Below are 20,017 nucleotides of genomic sequence, written 5' to 3'. Positions count from 1 at the left end.
AAGAAAAGAAAAGATATAGAAGGCCTGGGCCCTTCAAATACAAAGTCTACTTTATCACATTTTTTCCAGTCACTGTCTAGATAACTCAAGGGTAGCCTAAAATAATCTTACTTCTTGCCCCTTCCTGTGCTCCTGAGCAGGGGTGATGCTTGTGCTCTTATGGGGCACTCACTGGCCTGCCCAATATCAGGAACCCAGTTAGTGGCAGAGCTGACTAGTCTCCTCATTTCTTTTTTTTTTTTTTTTTTTTTTTAGTCTCCTCATTTCTAATCTGGGTCTTTTCCTGAGCCCTGCTGTCGTATAGTCTCACATTTAGAAGAACTTAAAGAAGAGTGACATTTGGGGCGCCTGTCTGCCTCCGACTCAGGTCATGATATTGAGGTCCTGGGCTCGAGCCCCACATCAGGCTCCTTGCTCAGCAGGGGAGCCTGCTTCTCCCTCTCTCTCTCTGCCTCTGTCTGCCGCTCCCCCTGCTCGTGCTCTCTCCCTCTCTGTCAAAAAAAATATGTAAAACCTAAAAAAAAAAAAAAATCTTAAAAAAAAAAGAGCGACATTCATAATTCATAAAGCCCAGGAGAAAAGGTTGAACAAATGGAAATGGTTTTGCCTGAGGGCAGATTTACTAGCTTCAAATCATATTTATTATACAACATGAGAAGCATATGCTGTCTCTTTTGTGCTGAAGACACAAGGGTTAAGATTTAATAGTTCGAGGAGGCAAATAAACCATTTCCCCACAGTGAGAGTTACTATGCTGTGGGAAAGGCAGTAGGGCTGTCAGGTCCCCTTCTCTAATGGTCTTCCAAATGGAGGGTAAATCTGTCAGTCGGCTTCAGAGAAAGGCTATTTCTTGTAGCTGTCATCTTGTGAGGAGACAGGCCCTGAGCCTTTCTCAGTTTTCCAACAAGGGTGACCCCATAATTGGGTTGACAGTGGTTATATCGCAGGTTGTGGCTCTTGGACCAGGCATGGTACGGTTGCTTTTGCTGCTGTCAGTATTGGGTTCCATTCTGCTCCTCCATTCTTGCCATAGCCAGCGCCCGAGTACCTTCTCTCATTCATGTATGTAATAAATGTGGTCATAATTGACCAGAGACCAGAGAGTATCATCAGTGACTTGGGGTTTAAGAGGTAGGCTTAGACTGCATCTTTTTGTTTGTTTGTTTGTTTGTTTAAGATTTATTATATTTATTTGAGAGAGAGAGACAGTGAGAGAGAGAACACAAGCAGGGGGAGTGGAGAAGGAGAAACAGGCTTCCCGCTGAGCAGAGAGCCTGATGCAATCCCAGGACCCTGAGATCACGACCTGAGCCGAAGGCAGATGCTCAACAACTGAGCCACCTGGGAGCCACACCCCCCAGTTGCTGATTGACATTGTGATGGGTGTTGCCATTCTCATCCACATGGAAACCATTTAGTGAGTTCTCAGTACCAAGCCAAGAAGTAGGAGTCTCAGACACCGCCTTGGATCAAGATGAAGTCCGTTTCTGCAGGTGTCTTGTTACTTAAGTCAGGAAGGCAGATCGTGACCATCACTGAATTCTCTCCTTCTAGACTGTTAGCCCCAAAGGGGCAAGGACTGAACAAGCATACAGAGTGTTTAAGAGGGTGGGACTTGTAGAGAGACAAAATTGGGTTGAGTCCTAACTCTGTCATTTACCAGCTCTGTGACCTTGGAAATGTTACTGAATTTCGTGGAGCTTAGTTCCTTCTCTGTGGCATGGGCCTAACAAATTGTCCCCATTCCACCGGTGAGGGTTGGGAAGATGGTGTGACAGTGTATGCAAAAGGCACTCCCCATTGTGTCCAAGCACTCAGTATGCATACATTAAGCATGCAGAATGAACAAGTAAACTTTGCTTCCCAGACCATGCCAGGCTGAGGGTCACGATGCTCCTGTTGGCCTTACTATTATTTCTCAAGGGGTTTCCTGGCCTGTGCCAGGAAAGCAAGAGGTCAGACTCTCAAGGTGGCCAAATGCAAGAAGACAGGTCAGGCCAAGCAGATGCAGAACCAGTGCTTGTCAGTGTCGTATGCAACTTCGGCAAAAAAAAAAAAAAAAAAAAAAGTCCCAACACCAACTCTAAAGTCCTGTGTAACCCTGGATTTCTCTAATAAAACTGTTGAGCTGGTCAAAAGCAAAAACAAAAATCCATACTCCTTCTCCATTGCTACCTTCCTTGTGACTGGTCTCAGCTTCTTCTCAGAGTTCAGTGGCTCATACACTGTCCTCCATGTTCCTTTGCCCATTGATATGGTCTTTGTTGGGGAGCTCGGTAGAAGTTCCTTCTCTCTGCTCCATGGGGTGCCCCTCCGATCTGTTCCCAGACTTCTGGAACCAAGACAGGCCTATCTCTTCATTTGCTTCTGAAATTTAATCCAGGTGTCTGGAAGGTTTCATGCCTATAAGGTTCCTGCCCCAACTCCCACAGGGGACTTGCTGGGTTCTCCTGATACTTCAGGCTGGTTGGCATATGAATCACAGGCTTACGCAAGCTTATTCAGGTGAAGGGCAGGGCTGTGGTAATAGATCCCTGGTAGATTCACAGACATGGGAACCGAGATACACACAGGCCTCCAAGGAACCAGAGCTTGGAAACTTCTAGAAGTCAAATGGTCTTTTAGTCTTCAGAGTGTCTATCCTCCTCTCCTGGTCTTTTCATAGCTTTCCTGCTTTTCAGTGAGTCAACCTGGCTCTCAGCCATAAACTGCTTCACACTCTGATTGTTGTCAGTCTCTGAATTTCTTGGATTGAAAATCCGAGAGAGTGCCCTCTGATGGGCTGCTGGCCGGATGTGACTGGCAAGGAGGTGGGTAGGAGGGGGTCAGGTCATGTGGTAAGAAGTGCTTTCTTTCAGAGAGAGTATCTGAAATAGTTACTTTCGAAATAGAAATTAGCTATAGCATACTGATTGATGAGGGCTGAGATAGCTGGGTTGTCTGGGAGACCCCAGTCTGGGTAGCCATATTCGACTACCCAAGGGACCTTCCCTACTCAACGGAACCGGCTCTGTGTACCAACTCTGTGAGTAACTCATGCCACAAAGGCCCCAAGGTGGAATCAGTCTCCCGGGACTGGGAAAGTTGCGATCTTGGGAAAGCGATCTTGGGAAGGTTGTTTGCACCAGGGTCCTGGAAGGAAACGGATGGAACTCTCCATGTAGCTTAACCAAAAGAATGGAATGAAGAAATTATTTCCAGAGAATTAAGGGAGTCAACAAGGTATGGCAAAGCTGCTAGGGCCTAGCCATTTACAGGAGGCTGTCACCCTTCCAAGCCTGTGGGATCAGGTGGGAGCCTGGTTGGAGCCATGACCACTGAGAAACTCAGTCAGAGCCAGAACCACAGCAGCCAGGTGGGGGGCGGGGGGAGCAGAGGAAGAAATGCCTCAGTCTTTCTCTCTCCCATCCTCCCCTGGCTGCTTCAGTCAGAAGCCAGAGGGCGTGAGAGCTCAGACGATGTGCTCCCTAAAAGTCAGCCTCCTGGGGCACAGAGCAGGTGGAGAAAAGTGGAAAATGGATGTGGGAGGCCAAAGGGGACCACCCAGCACGGGAGGCTGTGAGGCCGGGGCTGGGCCCTAGTAGCCAGGTGGAATGCAAGTAGAGAGGGATGGTGGAGGCACCCCCTAACCCCTGAGGTCACAGGTGATGGGGGCAGGGAGGAGGGGGCAGTGCAGACGGAACCAGGGAAGCAGTCACATGACCTCCATGTAACTCACATGGTTGGGGATGGATTAGCCTATTTTGGTTGAAGTAAGGGAAGACTTGAGGGAAGAGATTGGAGGAGTTTTGGGGAGGGGGGTGTGCTGACAAATATGCCCGTTTGTCATTTAACCAGGAAATCGAGGTTGCTGTCAAAGACCTTAGCATAGTGAGATATGCTCAAAAGAGTATAAATAGCAAAAATGGGCTTCTGGTTCCACGTATGGATAAGGCAGGAAATCCATGCTTACACACGTCTGTGACCAGACTACTAACGGGTCCGATAGGCGGCAGGCTTAAATGGCCCTACAGTACTTCGTTCTCTCCCTCAGTATCATCATCGGCGCTCTTGCAGCGCGAGGATAATGCACTCCGGAATCACAAGCATCACGTGAATCAGTAAACCCAGCTGGAGCACTACCCTAAGGTGATTCAAACATTTGTTTTTAGGTGTGGGATTCATGGGGAACGCCCCCCCCCCGCCCCGTTCATCAGCATCACCTGGGATGATAGTAAAAGTGCCCTCGGAGCCCCACTCCACACCACGCAGTCTGTCCCTGGGGTGAAGCACAAGAACAAGGACCAAGGAGCTTCTGATACAAACTGAATTTTGAAACCTACTAATTTAAAGAGCCGTCCCTGATTCCTTGTACCGGCCATCTGGGCAGGAGTTAATTCCAGCAGAGACTGACGGGCTCAATGAAACACTGATACAGGTCTAGCCCCACAGGTTCTCAGCTCAGAATCACCCGGAGAACTTTAAAAACATCCCGATTCCCAGCCATCTCCTGATCCCAGAATTCCTGTTTAATTGGGCTGGGGTGAGGCCTCGGACATATTTTATTCAAAGCTTCCAGGTGATTCTGATGCGCAGCCAGACCCAAGAACCTCTAATCTGGTCTGGACCCCAGAAGGTGGAAAAAATTAGAAATGGAAATGTCTCAGCTTAACGGACTTTTCCAGAATTCTGTACCACACAGTCACATGCTAAGAATAATTGCTCTGGAAAAGAACAGAGCAGAGAGTGGAAAACGGGCTTCAATAAGTAGCAAGGCAGGAAACCCAAGAAGAGCGGGGATGATGTAACCTGAGGAGGGACTGCACTTCTGGAAAGGTCTTAAAGGAGTCGGCCCACTTTCGGGAGGCTCCTGGAGGGGGTTTGAAACTTGGCGCTTTGTGTGAGAAGGAGCCCATGGGGAGTTGGTCTGTCCCTGAGGCCAGCGGCCAGCCTCCCCTCAGGTGTCCCCTCCCACTGGTACTGCTGTTTAGGTTTGGTGCATTTTTTACTCCCTCCCTTCTATTTTTTTTTTTTTTTTTTAACTTCCAAGAAAAAAGAAAAGTCTGCGATGGAGCTGGAACGGAACTGTAGTCTATCTTCTGCTCTGTCATCCTCTGACTTAGGAGGAGAGAACCCTTCACTGGTTGCCTTTGCACCCCTAAGGTTTGGGGACATACCCTGAGCACCTCCAGGGCTCGCAGTGGCCGGAGCTGGAAATGCCCGCTGCTCCCTGAGGCAGGAAGGTGTGTGAGTGGCCATGGGGGCCCAAAGGAAGGGTGATTCACTGGGAGGAAGGCCCGACAGGACTGGGAAGCCCGCCTCAGTGCTGAAGGGCTGGTCAGGAAATGGAAAACCCTGCATTTCTCTTTCCGAAGGAAAAAAAAAAAAAAAAGAATCAAAATTAAAAACAAACAAACAAACAAAAAAAAACTTACTAAGTCTTCTAAAGCTGTTTCTGTTCCCAAGAGGATAAAGAATATTTTGGATGCCAAACAGGGAGGATTTTTTTTTTTTTTTTTTTCTTAAACGGGTGGGTCAGAACTCTGTTTATGCCTTCCCGGAGAGCTGCAAGGTCTTAAGGATTATTCCTCCTCAAATATCCTTCTTCTGCTTTCCTGGTCCCACCAGCCTCCTGCTCCTTTTCTGAAAGGCAGCTTTCCCTCCAGCTTGGTATTTTCTGGGGTGAGTGGGCATTCTCTCTGGATTCCCCCGAGGCCTCAGACCTGGTTGATGTTGCTTCTCCTGTGCGTGTCTGTGGAGAGGGCCTGTTTTGCACCAGCCAGCTCCGGGTCTGATAAGATTATCTGATGTTCCGACTGTCAGCAGCACTCCTGTTCCTTGTAAGGAGGGGCCCTCTCCCTGCTTGGAGGTGGTCATGAAATGATAGCATCTTTTCAGTGTGTGTGTGTGTGTGTCTGTGTGTGTGTGTGTGATAGATCAGGGCAGAACCAGAACTGGAACAGCACCTGTTCAGCCCATCGATTACTTAGCTCTTCTTGAAAATAAAACAACTCCCCAAATGAAATAGCCTCTTTGTCCCCACAGAGTTAGATAGGGGCCCCCTGGGTCTCTCCTGACGATAGGATCGTGTCTGGATCAGCCCTGCAAGTGCCTCTCTAGCCCCAGCCTAAGATTCTCCCCCAGGAGGAGAAACTCCACCCTTCCCGAATCACTGCAAAGTTTTACAACCTTTTAAAATCCTTCTAGATGACCACCTTTTCCACATAGCAGATCCCAGAGCAGAACTGGAGAACAGGCCATTCTCTCCGGGGCCTCTCTTTCTCCTCTGCAAACCCGAGGACAGGAGGGGCACCGGCAGACTGTTGCAGGATGAGATCATTCTTTCAGCGGCTACCAATCGCTCCTGCTGCGGAGGGCCCCTGTGCTGGGTGCTGGGACCCAGAGATCACTGGCCATGGGCTGGGACTCTTCCATTCAGGGGCATAGACAGATGGGGAAACATGGTTTCAGGGCCTGGCTACCTTCTCCCCACTCTGTCTTTGGTGGTCAGCTTGCTCAACTTGACCATCCCTTGTATCCCCCCTCCTGGGCCACACCCAGCTACTCCCACCTGGCACCCCCAGTCCACGTCCCCTGAGCCTGTCTTGCTTCTCACCTGCATACAGACTCTTTGTGAGCAGTGCCCGTAGCCGTCACCTGCCGCCCTCGGCCTCTGCCCCCCGGCCTCTGATGCCAACGCCCTCTGCCCCCTTCATCGTCACCAGTTCCTTCTCTGCATCTGTCCCTGGACTGTGGGTAGGACAAGTACAAAAATGACAGTCCTGGCCTACGCAGAGCTGGCCTGGCCCATTAGTCCTGGGCGGCCTCCACAGAGCCTCCCTTTCCTTCCAGCATCTTTCCTTGCCTCTCTCCTGAATTCCCTGACACAGTGACCCCCAGAGGCTTGCAGACCTTCCCTGGGCTCTGCCTGCATGTCCCCACTTAGGGCAGAGAACTCCCCAGTCCCGGCTCCCAACACCCCCTTTCCTCCTCCCCCTCTGTGCTCTCAGCAGAGGTTCTGTCATCCTGGATCCCGGCCTGAGGCTTCTTCATGTGCTCCCAGAAGCATTCCCTCTGCTATCCTTCCCCTCACCCCCCCAATGCCATCAGTGCTGTCGTCATCACCAGTATACTAATCAGTCACCACCTACCTAGAAGCTACCATGCCCAGAATCTTCATGATGTTTTAGGCAGACGAAAGTATGAGAGATGATCCTGGTGTCTGTGGAAATTGCTGTCTGTAAAAATGTAAGAAGCGAATGCACAGGAGCCCGATCTCCACATGGACAGCCCCCCCTCCCCCCGATATCTCTTTCTGCTGGATCCATCGTGTGGGCTCTTTTTAAAACTAAACTATGTGACTAGTTGTAAGCCTCTCCCACATTCCCATCCTCCTGATCTGGTCATCCCAGCCCTCTGCAAAGGCTCTGTGCAGCTCTGTGTTCTGGAACATTCTATGCCTCTGCATTCTCTCAGGGCACACAACCCTTCTCCCTCTGCTACCATTCTCTCACCCTTCGGCACAGTCCCCTGACTGGTGTTGGGGGTCTTTGCTGGGACTCTGTTCTTCTGGCCCCGTTGGGTCATCTGTCCCGTCAAAATCCTTGTGCTGTCTTGATACCAGGAAGGCAGTGAAGGGGGCGCCCCTGTACCTGCCAGGCCTCTGAACAGCTTCAGAAAAGGTGCTTGTGAATTCCCAGGGGAGTTGAGAAGCGAGTGAGAGGAAGGAGGAAAGAAGGGAAAGCAGCAGCACTCACTGCTGCCGACTGCTGCAGCTTTAGGTTTGTGTTCTGCAGACTCACAAATAGCTCCTCCCACCACACTTGGTGACAGACTCCACTGCGGCAAATCTGCACCAGCTGACTCAGGTCCCTGAGGCTTGCATGGATTTCGTAGCCCAGAAGCCCTCAGGGACTCAGTTGGTGCTGTGGTGCTATTCCCCTGAGATGCCTCCGGGCCCCCAAATGTTCCTTGCACACACGGAGACCTCGCAACACCCCCACTCCCAGGGCTCCTGGCCCTGGGTTGTGTGGGGGGGCTGGAAGACCATCTTTGCTGATTCCTGGGAGTCCTGCTTCTTGGCTGAGGGCCTGCTCATCGTCTGCCTTTACCTAAGACTTCTCCTACAAGCCATCCATGTCTGCAGTCCACGCTTGCCCGTATCCCGTCACTTTCACAGTCTGCCTTCCTTCCCGAGCCCTCAGTGGAAATCGAGGGCTTTGAAGTCTTACTAAGGATTCTCGAATCATCAAAGACTTTGATCATTGTCTCCATCCTTCCCTTCCCTTTCCTCTCTCTTTGGGGGGGGGGGGGCACACTATTGACCTTCTCTACCTAAAGCTTTCTCTTCCCCTGACTTCTGGTGTGACCCAAGGTACTTGATTCTCCTGCAGCTCTGTCTGTGTTTCCCATGTGTCTTTTGTCCCCCACCTGTCCTCCAGCATGGCCAACATGTGGCTCTCATGCTCCCTTCCTCGCCCAGAGGCGTGGGCTGCTGCTGGCCTGGGGCGGGGGCTTTGGAGTCTGAGAAGCTGGCTATAAACCTCAGCCTGCCACTTATTGGGTGACCTTGTCCCTATCACTTCTCTGAGTTTGCACTTTCCTGTGTGTCAAACAGAGATAGTGCCTTGCCCCTTGGATTATGTGAAGAGTAAATGCCCCCATGGCAGTGCTTTCCAAATTGTAATTATTTGCAAACTTGCTTTACAGTTCTTGCCATATCTGAGGCGATGGGGATCCTGTTAGGATTAAACAGATGCTTTGTGTAAAGCCTTTTCCACGGTGCCTGGTGCATAGTGGGCACTCCCTGGTCGAGGTAATTTTCCGATGGTGAGTTTTCTGTGTATCAGATCATTGATACTCTGCTTCCTACTGTCCTTTCCAATTCAGCCTTTTGCTTGTCCTTACTTAGAATCCTATTTTGGAGGGCACCTGGCTGGCTCAGTCAGTTGAGTGTCCGACTCTTGACTTTAGCTCAGGTTGTGATCTCAGGGTCGTGAGATCAAGCCCCGTTTCAGGCCCCGTGTTCAGCAGGGAGTCTGATAATCTCTCTCTCTCTCTCTCTCTCTCTGCTCCTCACTCCCCCTCCCCCCAATAATAAATCTTTTAAAAAAGAGAAAGAATCCTATTTTTACAGGCCGCTGGTCTCTGCCCCCATGCCTTGGTCTAGAAGTCTTGTTAAGACTCACTGACCTGGGGCGCCTGGGTGGCTCAGTGGGTTAAGCCGCTGCCTTCGGCTCAGGTCATGATCTCAGGGTCCTGGGATCGAGTCCCACATCGGGCTCTCTGCTCAGCAGGGAGCCTGCTTCCCTCTCTCTCTCTCTGCCTGCGTCTCTGCCTACTTGTGATCTCTGTCTGTCAAATAAATAAATAAAATCTTAAAAAAAAAAAAAGACTCACTGACCTTTCTGTGTGTCTACATTTATGGAAGTCTTATGTATCCTTCGAATCCTGCCTCAGCTTCTGTCTTCTCTAAGAAGAAAGAAGTCATCCTTGATTGCATTCATGGTGCCCTTCCTTCCTTTGGAATTCATTCGCTCTTTTTCTTTATCTCACTTCTGCAGCATTTAGGGTAATCTGCAGGCACCGTTATCTTGGTTTCCTATTTAACTTTGTATCTACGTCTTGTTTCCCCAAAGAGATGGTGCATTTCTTCATGTTATGAAGGTCTAGTTGGAGGCACATAAAGCAGTGATTAAGGTCACCAGCCATGGGGCTGGGCTTGGCGTGTTTGCGTGATGTTGCCATCCCTCACTGTGTGACCTAGACTAGGCTTCTTAAGCTGGATGTGCCTCAGTGTCTTCATTTATCCAAAGGTGATAGCAATGCCATAGTACCTAGTTTTTTGGTGAGTTTAAATGAGTGAAGACTTAGCAGGCACCGTTATCTTAGCAGGGAGCCTGCTTCCCTCTCTCTCTCTCTGCCTGCGTCTCTGCCTACTTGTGATCTCTGTCTGTCAAATAAATAAATAAAATCTTAAAAAAAAAATACATGTGAAGTTTTAATACATGCTGTTTTAATACATGTGAAGTTTTCAGAAGAGGGCCTGGCGTGTAGTTCTTAAGAAGTATTGACGGGGGTGTGGGGTGTGGGGGTTACCCATGCTACTGCTTCCTTCCCTAGTCCTGCTCACATGTAATATATGCTCAATAAATATTGTTGAATAGATGGGTAGTTCCCTTCTAGTCCTCCTTTGCGATTTTTTTTTTTTTTACAATTTTATTTATTTGAGAGAGCAAGCAAGTGCAGGGTGGGTGAGGGAGAGAGGGAGAAGCAGACTCCCCACTGAGCAGGGAGCTCCATGTGGGACTACATCTTAGGACTCCGGGATCATGACCTGAACCAAAGGCAGATGCTTAACCGACTGAGCCACCCAGGTGCCCCTCATTTGTAATTCTCTAAATTAGTTTGTTTTTTTTTTTTTTTTAAGATTTTATTTATTTGGCAGAGAGAGAATCACAAGTAGGCAGAGAGACAGGCGGGGGTGGGGGGTGGGGGAAGCAGGCTACCTGCTGAGCAGAGAGCCCAATGCGGGACTCAGTCCCAGGACCCTGGGATCATGACCCGGGCTAAAGGCAGAGGCTTAACGCACTGAGCCACCCACGCACCCAATTAGTTTTTTTTTCTTACATGCATGTTGGCAGGAACTCTGAAAGTCTCCTTTCAGTTAATTCCCAAACAGAAAGAAACCCCATGGGTTTCAAGAGCTTTTACTCTCTGGTACAGAGACCGACTCATAGAGAGAAACCATTTTTTTCTTGATACTAAATTCGAAAAGGAATTTATTATGATTATTTATGGAGCAGGATGCTGGTGGAGGGGGAAGAGTTCATTTTTCTAAAACCTACTTAGCATGTTGTGATTAGGGAAAAAATTTTCCATTAAACGCAGGAACTGTATCAAATGACGTGGGCAGCCCAAGGGAACCAGGTCCACAGGGAGGTAGAGCACACAGAGTGAGCTTTGTACCCGTCCCTTGGTCCAGAGGTTCCTCTGGGAAACCAAAGAGCAAGATTAGTGGTGCGTGCCGAAGGGCAAGTGTAACCCAGAAATGCAATCTGAAATTACCTCTTACATCACAGGCGTATTTTTGTCTTCAGGGAGCAGTGTTGTAATTTACTATAATGGCAATAACCAGATCATTAAACTGTGTCTGCAGAGAACATGGAAAAATACACTGCCCTTTACACGATCATGTCTCAAAGAATATATTTGATTTAAATCAAATCTCTAAATCAAATAAATCAAATACTCTATTTTTGAATCTCTAAATCTAATCTCTAAATCAAATACTCTATTTTTAGTCCAGTTTCCCATAGGTGAGTTTGGTATTTTAGTTACAAATACACTGACATTCCTTCAGAAAGGGAAGCCTACCGAGACCCATGGGCTGTTCTGTAGAGTTAAGACCAGTGATGACAGGGAGCGGTTATTCTGATTTTATTTAGCTATTCAGATGGTTCTTTAATGAGTGACATTCAAATACTAGTGAGCCTGGGAGCAGAAGAAAGTTTTGTCATAGGTTAAAAAACCGTTATAATACAAGAAGCAGGAATCGCAAGGGCATGTCTGTCAGTGGAGGTCCGTGAGCAGACTGTTCTAAGACCCTGGGATTTAATGTTTAATAAATGATATAGTAGAGGGGCTTCATAATACCCAATCTGTGTGTATGCGTGAGAGAGAAAGAGTATCTTACCACAGAGAAAGGGCGGAGTGTACATAGAGAATAAAATAGGAAACAGCCTCTTCTGCAGCTGCTTCCAAACACCAGGGTCCTGGGATACTAGGAAGGAGTGTGTGTGTGCACCAGAGAACCAAGCCCTTCCCCACCCGGGCGCTGGGAGGGCTGGTGCCCTAGGGACTTTACTCTAGAGCCCCGGCTTCAAGTGCAGGCGATCCAGGGGCACCCTCTCTCCAGGGAACAGGATGCATCTCAACACTTGCTCTCTTCTTTCAGATCGACGACCCCACCAGCCACCTCGAGGAGGCGAGTGATGAGGCTGATGCCGTCACCTCTGTGAACAGCCTGGGAAGCCAGCAGGCCCTCAGCACAGATTACTTGGACTCCGATGAGCAAAGCGGACAGGTGTACCCAGTCTCCCTTAGCGATGATTTCCAAGTGGCTACGTTCGCGCTCACAAACGCAGCTCCGATGGCCCCGTCCTTCCGCGAGCGGTGGTACCGGGATCTGCGCAGCCTGATGGAGCGGGCCCTGACCCCGCAGTGCGGCGGCGGGGCGGACCTGTATATCCTTGCCGGCGCCGTGCCCTCCCGCCGCAAGGTCAAGGACAGAGTGGCCATCCCCGCGTTCGTCTGGCTGGCCGCCTGCTGCGCCGCGCCCGGGGCCGGCTGGGCCATGGGCTTCGTCCAGCACGCGCGCGACGGTGACATCATAGAGGACGTGATGGTGCCCGAGCTCGAGAAACTGCTTCCGTCCAGCCCCCGGCTGTTCCAGGACAACTGCGGCGAGGCCCAACAGGACACGGAGAGAATGAAAAAAATCCTGGAAGTGGTTAACCAAGTCCAGGATGAAGAGCGAACGGCGCAGACCAAAGAGGCCGCTCGTCCTCTCTCCGGCCCCCAGGGCGAGGGCTCAGCGCTGCTGCCTCCCGAGCCGGCTGAGGAGGGGAGGGGCCTTCTGGGCAAGCTGATGGGCCTCCTCGCCACCCCCGTCATCAAGCTTTTCCAACTGTTTTATTACGTTGCCGTGGGCGTCCTGAAGAACATTATGTACGTCCTGTGGTTTGTTACCAAGCAAGTGTGTAACGGCATAGAAAGTTGCCTTTACCGCTTGGGTTCAGCCACCATCTCCTACTTCTTGGCCATCGGGGAAGAGTTGGCCAGCATTCCCTGGAAGGTACTCAAAGTCACGGTCAAAATCATCAGGGCCGTTCTCCGGATCCTTTGTTGTCTGCTGAAGGCTGTTTGCCGCATTCTGGGCATTCCGGTCCGAGTCCTTGTGGACGTGGCCACTTTCCCCATGCACACCATAGGCGCGGTTCCACTTGTGTGCAAGGACATCGCCATGGGCCTGGGCGGCACCCTCTCTCTGCTCTTTGACGCTGCTTTTGGCACTATGGGGAGCCTGTTTCAGGTTATTTTTAGTATCTGCAAGAGGATTGGCTACCGGGTTACTTTTGACAATTCAGGGGAGTTATAGAACTCAAAAACACTAGCAGGGTCCAGTTACATTAAATTTGATTTTTTTTTTTTTAATAGAGAAAGCTGGAATATTTTGTCTTTACAATGGGTTTCTGTTTGCTCTCAATTACATTATATCTTGGCCTGTGGTAGGGGTATTTGCATGTTTTGCAAAGGAAGATGGTATAATTTAGACTTGACCAAAGAGAGATGTTGAGAATGGGCTTATGGGTAGGTAGATCATCTGTGAGATATGGGCAAACTTCCAAACCATTAGAATCTTCCTTCACTCTGTTGCTAGATGGACCGCTTGAGATACTCTGGTGTTCATTTGTGATAACTAGGAATTACAGAGAAGGGAAGAATTAGGAAGGAGACAACCTTAACCCAAAGAGTTTCTGAGAGAGTGGGGTGGGAATCTTGTTTCTGTTAGGAGGTGTGAGGCACAACTTATATAATGTTGCTGGTCGATTTGTTTTCATTTGCTTCTCTTTCTAACTCAGGTGACCTTGGTGAAGTGCAGACATGCTTTCTTGTTAAAATAACTTTCTTAGGGACAAAGATTTGCTAATATCCCTGAGCTTTCCATGGCTTTGAAGGACGTGTAAGTTTTCGTGTTTTTTGTTTTCGTTTGTGTGTGTGTGTGTGTTTAGTTGTTTTTTTTTTCCCCCTCCCAAGATGAGTTTTGCTGCATTTTTTTTTAAGGTAATGATAAGCATTTTGTGTTAAATGTGACATAACAAAGTTTGAATGCAAGGGCGAAAATTGTTTGCCCTTTGAACAGTGTAGCACAGTCTTCTTGGGCATAAAGAGGAGAGTACAAAGTTCAGAACCCTGCTTTGAGTAGGTGGTGTAGGTTTGAGAATCCTTAGCTAAGCTTGGATTAACTTGACGTAGATTAAGTCTCTGGTTGACAAGAAGGAGCTCAAAGATTGATATGTTAGCCAATAGGAAAATTTGTACTCTCCAGCATTCTAGGTCAGTCTTTGTTATGCCTCAGACAAGTACTCATTATAGTAAAATACTCTGACCTCTATCCTTAAATGATTGTTTTGGTATAAATGTATACAGAAGAGCCACAGAAGAAGAAAACAACTATTCTATCCATTTCAGAAAAAAACAAACAACCCATATCCATATATAAGTTTATATAAGCATAAACTTGATTAAGAATCACCGTGTCTTAGGAAATTCATTTTATAGTGTGTTTGAGGCTAGAAAACACAACTCTCCCATTAATGCAATTTTGATTTGGGAGCTAATCTGATCAAGCACTTATCATTTTAAATCTTGCCCTAAAGGAGAAAGCAGCATCTTCCAAACTGCTCTGCCTTCCACAGCTGAGATGGAATCATCTGGATTTTTCTGAACATTTTAAAGAGTTGCCATGAGATAGAAATGGGCCAAATGTAAAATACTGACATTGGGGTGTAGAGTACCATTCATCTGAAAGTTAGTTGTAAACACCTGGGATCCAGAAGGCAACAAGGAGGGAATAATGGAGAGAAACAATACTTCCAGAAGGTAGGTAGATCAGAAATGTGAGTGTAGTGAGTTCCATTTTGGAGAAAAAGAACTGAATCACACCCAGAGTAGATCAGTTGGTGAGACAGTGTTGGGGATTATGAACGCCAGACTGGTCCATGGTAGGGGTGTTGCACTAGACTTATCCAAGAATCTTAAGCAGCATTTTAGCAACACTTCTGTTTGTGAGTGTGAGACTCTGTAGTGGGCCTCCCTTCATTTCAGCCGTGTGGAGGTACGTGGAAGGGTGAGGGTTTGCCTTGGTACTGATGGGTCAAGAATCCTGCTGGATGAAAGGAAGGGAAGCTTTAAAGCCACCAGATAGATGGTCTGGCCAAATCTTCAACTGATAAAGAAACGGAGGCACAGGGAGGCACCAGGCTTGTCTTTAGTTTCTCTGCTGGCTCGTGGCGGATCAGGAGCCAACGTCTTTCACACATGTCCCATCGCCCCTGGGATGTCAGATATGGTGGTGTGTGTGTCAGTACTCAGCTGCCTCCCTGGGTTTTTTCCATCATCCAACCAACAGAGCCCAAGCCCTGGCTCATCAATCGGATGGATTGAGCCTATGGGATGAAACCGTTAGCCGTCCATGCACAGCACCATGCTTCCTGCCCCCCTGAAGAATGTTTGTTCCCTCACAGTATGTATTTGCATACTGATAGGCCCAGAGAGGGCATCTATGGAAGCTTGAACCCCTTGGGACCAGGCAAGGAACAGGGGCACCCAAACCGCCTCTTGAGAGCCATTTGGAAATGCCTTCTTTTCACTTCTAGTTGTTTAGTGTCTTATTTATTTTTGTGTGGCCTTTTGTGAAATCTGGGAATGGATAATAAGGCAAAATAAACCCTTAGGGTGAGGTAGCTGAGCCTGATTTATGGACACTGACACCAGCAGGTGGCTGGATGGTCCTCCCAAGCTGCTTTGAGCTTTGAGGTGAGAATTTGGATTGATGACCCCTGTCTTTAGCTTGGAAGATTTTTCTGTCACTCTGTTACGTTCTCGGGCCCTGGGGAAGTCAGCTCTTCATTATTACGGAGCTAATTTCTAGTCTGTGGATGAGCCACGCCTTTGGCCCCCCCCCTCTTTTCCATTGTGCCTTTTGAATGTTGGCTTCTCACTCCCCAATCAGCACATCCACCTACATGCAGACTAGGGAGTTGGGAGAAGGACCTAGAATGAAGCACTCACCATTCCGTCGATCATTCATCTGTCAAACATGGATCCCGTCCAAGATTCAAAACCTTAATTTGAACATGAAGGTTGCAGAGACCAGCAATACATGGACCCCATCTTGGAGGAGTCCAGAAACCTAGTGGAGTGGACCCATGGTGCTGTTGACTGCTGAAACACAGTGTAGGAGTGCTGCAGAATTGGTTCCAGCACGTACTCCCTGGAGCACAGGAACAAAGCCCACAAGACCATGGAAATGAGGGAAGCCTTAACAGAGGGTGTGACAAAAGTCACCTTGACATTTTCAGGCTATGTACAATGCTGTGCACCTTGCAATGCTCAATAAAGTAATCATTGACAACTCATTAGCTCTTCTATCCATCCATCTGTATTAGCCTATCTGTATTATTAACCATAAGATATCTAAAAGAGGAAAATGCTAATGGTTGAAATGAGCTTTGGTGATTATCTGTGCTTTTTATTTCTTTCCTATTTTCTTCTTTATGCACATCAACTCTGGCAGTTTTCTGCTCACATCTAAGTTTGTTTAAGAAATATTTGGGGGGCGCCTGGGTGGCCCAGCTGGTTAAGCATCTGCCTTCGGCTCAGGTCATGATCTCTGGGTCCTGGGCTTGAGCCCCACAACAGGCTCCTTGCTCAGCGGAGAGCCTGCTTCTCCATCTGCTCTCTCCTCCTCTCCAACTTGTACATGCACATGCTCTCTCTCTCTCAAATAAATAAAATCTTTAAAAAAAGGTTTTCAGAATCGAACGAGAAGGTTAGATCAGTGAAAGAGGCCTGAACTACTGTTCAATGTTCTTTCCTCTGAAAAGCTATTTGGGACACTAGGTATTTGTGATATGTCCTCCTGAAATAAACACTAAAGTCTTATTCCACCAGTTCTGAATCACAAAGAAAATTACAAAGACACTTATTTTTTGGTTTATTCATTAGGAAACCCCTACAACACGAGAAATAATTAACAGTCTCTGGGGGAACCAGGCTTCTCTGTGGCCTTTGGTAAGGTGTCCCATCTGGGGTGTAGGTACTTCTTGGCTGTCTTCCCATTTGGGCAGGGTCTGAGGTGTGACTGTGTCTTCTTCAGCATTTCACCTGAGCTCACCACATAATATATGTGTTTTCAAAATGTTACACCAGGAGCCACACAGCATGTACTGCTTGACTTTCATACGTTCTCAGACTTTTCCCTGTCTCTTTCTGTAGGTAATTTCCCCCAGATCATGGCTTGCTTTCTAATAACTAAACTCCAAACTAATTATTTTTAAGCTTAAATTTCAACAATGAAATCCCTCACAATGACTCTCATTCGTTGGCTGTGTTCAGTGTGTAGGAGTCCACAGCCAGACGCTCTGGAGAGGCGGGTCAAGGTCACTTCTGGAGGGAGTATTTAGTGGTTGAGCCCAGACTGTGGAGTCAAAACTTGTAAGGCTCAAAAAAACTTACAAGGCTCAAAACTTGTAATTTTCTGTGATTCAGAATCCGTGAAGGAATCCTAAATGGCCTCACCCTTTAATGACTGTGGTATTGGACAAGTTACCACCCAAATCCTCGGCTTCCTCCTCTGTGAAATGGGGCTAATTATCAGTATCATCCTCAGAGGGTTGCTATGGGAATTCAGTGAATTAATGAAGACAGTGAGGGTTCGTTACATGGCTATCACACGTGAAGTGCTCAGTAAAGGTTGATTCTTGTTGGTACAGCTATTGTTGGTAATAACAGCCATGTTTTGGGATGAAATTACCCAGAAGTTGCCTTAGAGGTCAGGATAGTTCTAGATCACAGCTGGAAAGCCTGGCATTGAAGTACAGTCTGGGAGTTGAGGTCATGATTGAAAGTGAAGGCATCCAGAGCATCTGGTGTCAGAGTATCTGGAGAAAGAGGTGAGGCTGGACCAGAAGTAGGGCACGGGCATATCTGGACACTGGATGAGAGGAGTTTTCTCTCCAGCCCCCTTCCTTGCCACGTCCATGGTTTTATAACAGGCACAGCTTCCCAAGAACCTGTTCTTGGAAGGGAGGTAAGTACACAGAGAGTATGTACATTTCAGTGACTGGAAAGCATGATAGCCTTCACGGTAAATAGTCACTCTTCTTTATTCTTCAGCCTCTTGTGAGTTAAGGCATCGGGAAGTAGTGCCCAAAGACAAGCTGATCTTTAATACCTTCATCCAGAGCAGATGCTGACAACTGACAGCACGTTCGGACTCTGGATGTTAACTCTGAAGATCGCATACCTTTCAAAATAGATTATTTCTATAAAGAAGAATCCATACTCATCGGATGAACCAAAAGATAATTTTGATCATTAACTAAGAAATGATAAGAGGTCTGCTTATTCTTTTTGTCGTCAGTTGGCTCCCTCTGGGTCAAACATTAAAAAAGAGTCATACCGGCTGATGCTTAGAGCATATGGACTGGGCCCTTGAACTAACCCTTTTCACTGATGAGTTCCACTCCTTTTGACCACCTACTTGGGCATCTTTCCACCCTTCTCTGCTTTCTGCTCCAACTGATACACGTATGAAGTACTTTCCGTGTTTCCAAGATTCCACACTGCAGGACCAGCCTCACTTCTTTTTATCTTTACATAGTTCTACCTCCTGAAATATCACTTTTCCAACCCAGAGCCCCTTCCCTCTGGACTGCTGCTCAGACAGCCCCCACCAGGAGGAACCCTACTTCCTGAGCATACCAGAAGGCTCCTGGGTAATGGGGGAGAAGTTTACAAGGCTAACAAGGGGGCTTTCGCTCATGCAACTGACCAGAGTTAAACTGACATGCCTTTAAAAGCATAGAAAAACATAATTCTTGCTTCATGCAAAGGGCTTTGATAATAAATGCAGTGATTTGGTGGTGGGGCAGAGTGATGCCTTGAACCAGCACTCATTAAGATTCTTTTGCAAGTCAGTAAACCTTTCCTAAATACATGTATAATTTTGCATATGCCTCGCCCATCTGAAAAAGTTTACTGGCTTTTTTTTTCATCTGAAAATGGTAGATCCACTTACCAGAACCCTAGAGTTTGCAAAAGTACTTTCACCAACGGGATTCCTCCAACCTTCCCAGACATTCTGTGGACTAGAGTGCTAGACGGTACAGTTAACTAGACTTTCGAGGTAGGAGTCTAGGGCTGCTGGCATCTTAAGGAGTATTTTATTCTTTTTTGGGTAGGAAAAGGACACACTAACTAAGATGGACCAATATTCCATAAAAAACTTTTTTTTTTAACCTCATGGGTGTAGAGAAAAGTTGCATGCAGGACTGTATTGAATAATGCTACCCCGATCTGGAACATCACGACCTAGAGACTCACTGCTACAGGAAAGGCCATGTCCTAACAAGAGCTCCCAGAATTTGGGGCATCTTTGGGAGGGAAAAGGAGTTCAAGATCAAGTTTGCTATGAGTTCTGCACTAAAGTGCTTCCATAAAGAGCTATGGAATGAGTTCGGGATTTTTTTGGTGTGTTGGTGTGTTGTTTTATTTGTTTTTTAGCCTGGCAGTCTGGATTCTATAGACCTGGGTTCAAGTCTTTGTGCTCCTATGACATTTTTGGGGGAAATTCTCCAAATAAAGATATCAACCTCATAGGGTTTCTGTAAGAATCAAATGAGATTATAAGCTTTGTAAACTATAAAGTATCAAAGGTTTATTATTATAGGAGGCCCAAGTGTGGATTCTATTCCCTCCAAAACCGATGCATAGTTCATATTTTAAAACGAGTAGATATAAATGAAAATTAAAACAGATTTCTGGAAAGTAAAAGTGGTTTAGCCAAAGACTGTGTTCAGCAAAACATTGAACATAATATCCTGGGAAGGGTCTGGATTTAAAGTCCTTAGGATTCTCTGCCTCTTATCTTTCCTTAAGTCTGTTTTCTCAAAACCAATAAATCTCATCTTCCATAGAACTGCTCGGTACACAGCTCATGCCTTTTCCTCATGTCTGAGTCAGCAGAGTCCCTGGGATATTAGGTGTTGAAAAGAAGACATTCCATGAGTCACATAACAATAGAGCTGATGAGCAAGAAACATGCCAGAGAGTGAAAAGCCACAGGGGAGCCTCTCAGAGCGGACAGAAGCCGCCCAGACCAGCCTACAAATGGAAGGCCAGCCCTAGCCTGCCACTGAGTCACCCATCCTCAAGAATACCAGACCACAGCTTCCAGGATTGTGTGTCTGGA

At 47.5% G+C, this 20,017-nt stretch overlaps 1 protein-coding gene across 2 annotated transcripts in view; it reads left to right on the top strand.

Annotated features, from left to right (window-relative positions):
- The window catches only part of ENDOD1 (endonuclease domain containing 1), a 28,212-nt gene extending 12,031 nt beyond the window's left edge, over positions 1-16,181 (top strand). The window contains exons 2-3 of one of the 2 annotated variants that reach the window (XM_082682501.1): positions 11,936-14,528; positions 14,626-16,181. In XM_082682501.1, the coding sequence (XP_082538627.1) occupies positions 11,936-13,138 (1,203 nt within the window). In that variant the 3' untranslated portion in view covers positions 13,139-14,528; positions 14,626-16,181. Of the gene's footprint in view, positions 1-11,935 lie in introns of both variants that reach the window. The other variant, XM_082682500.1, reaches the window with a different exon arrangement.
- The last annotated feature ends 3,836 nt before the right edge of the window (positions 16,182-20,017 follow it).

Source organism: Mustela nivalis (genome assembly GCF_964662115.1).
Source record: "Mustela nivalis genome assembly, chromosome: 9".
In the NCBI taxonomy this organism is placed as follows: Eukaryota; Metazoa; Chordata; class Mammalia; order Carnivora; family Mustelidae; genus Mustela; species Mustela nivalis.
Note: the sequence above shows the minus strand (reverse complement) of the source record. Positions and strands in the feature narration are given on the sequence as shown.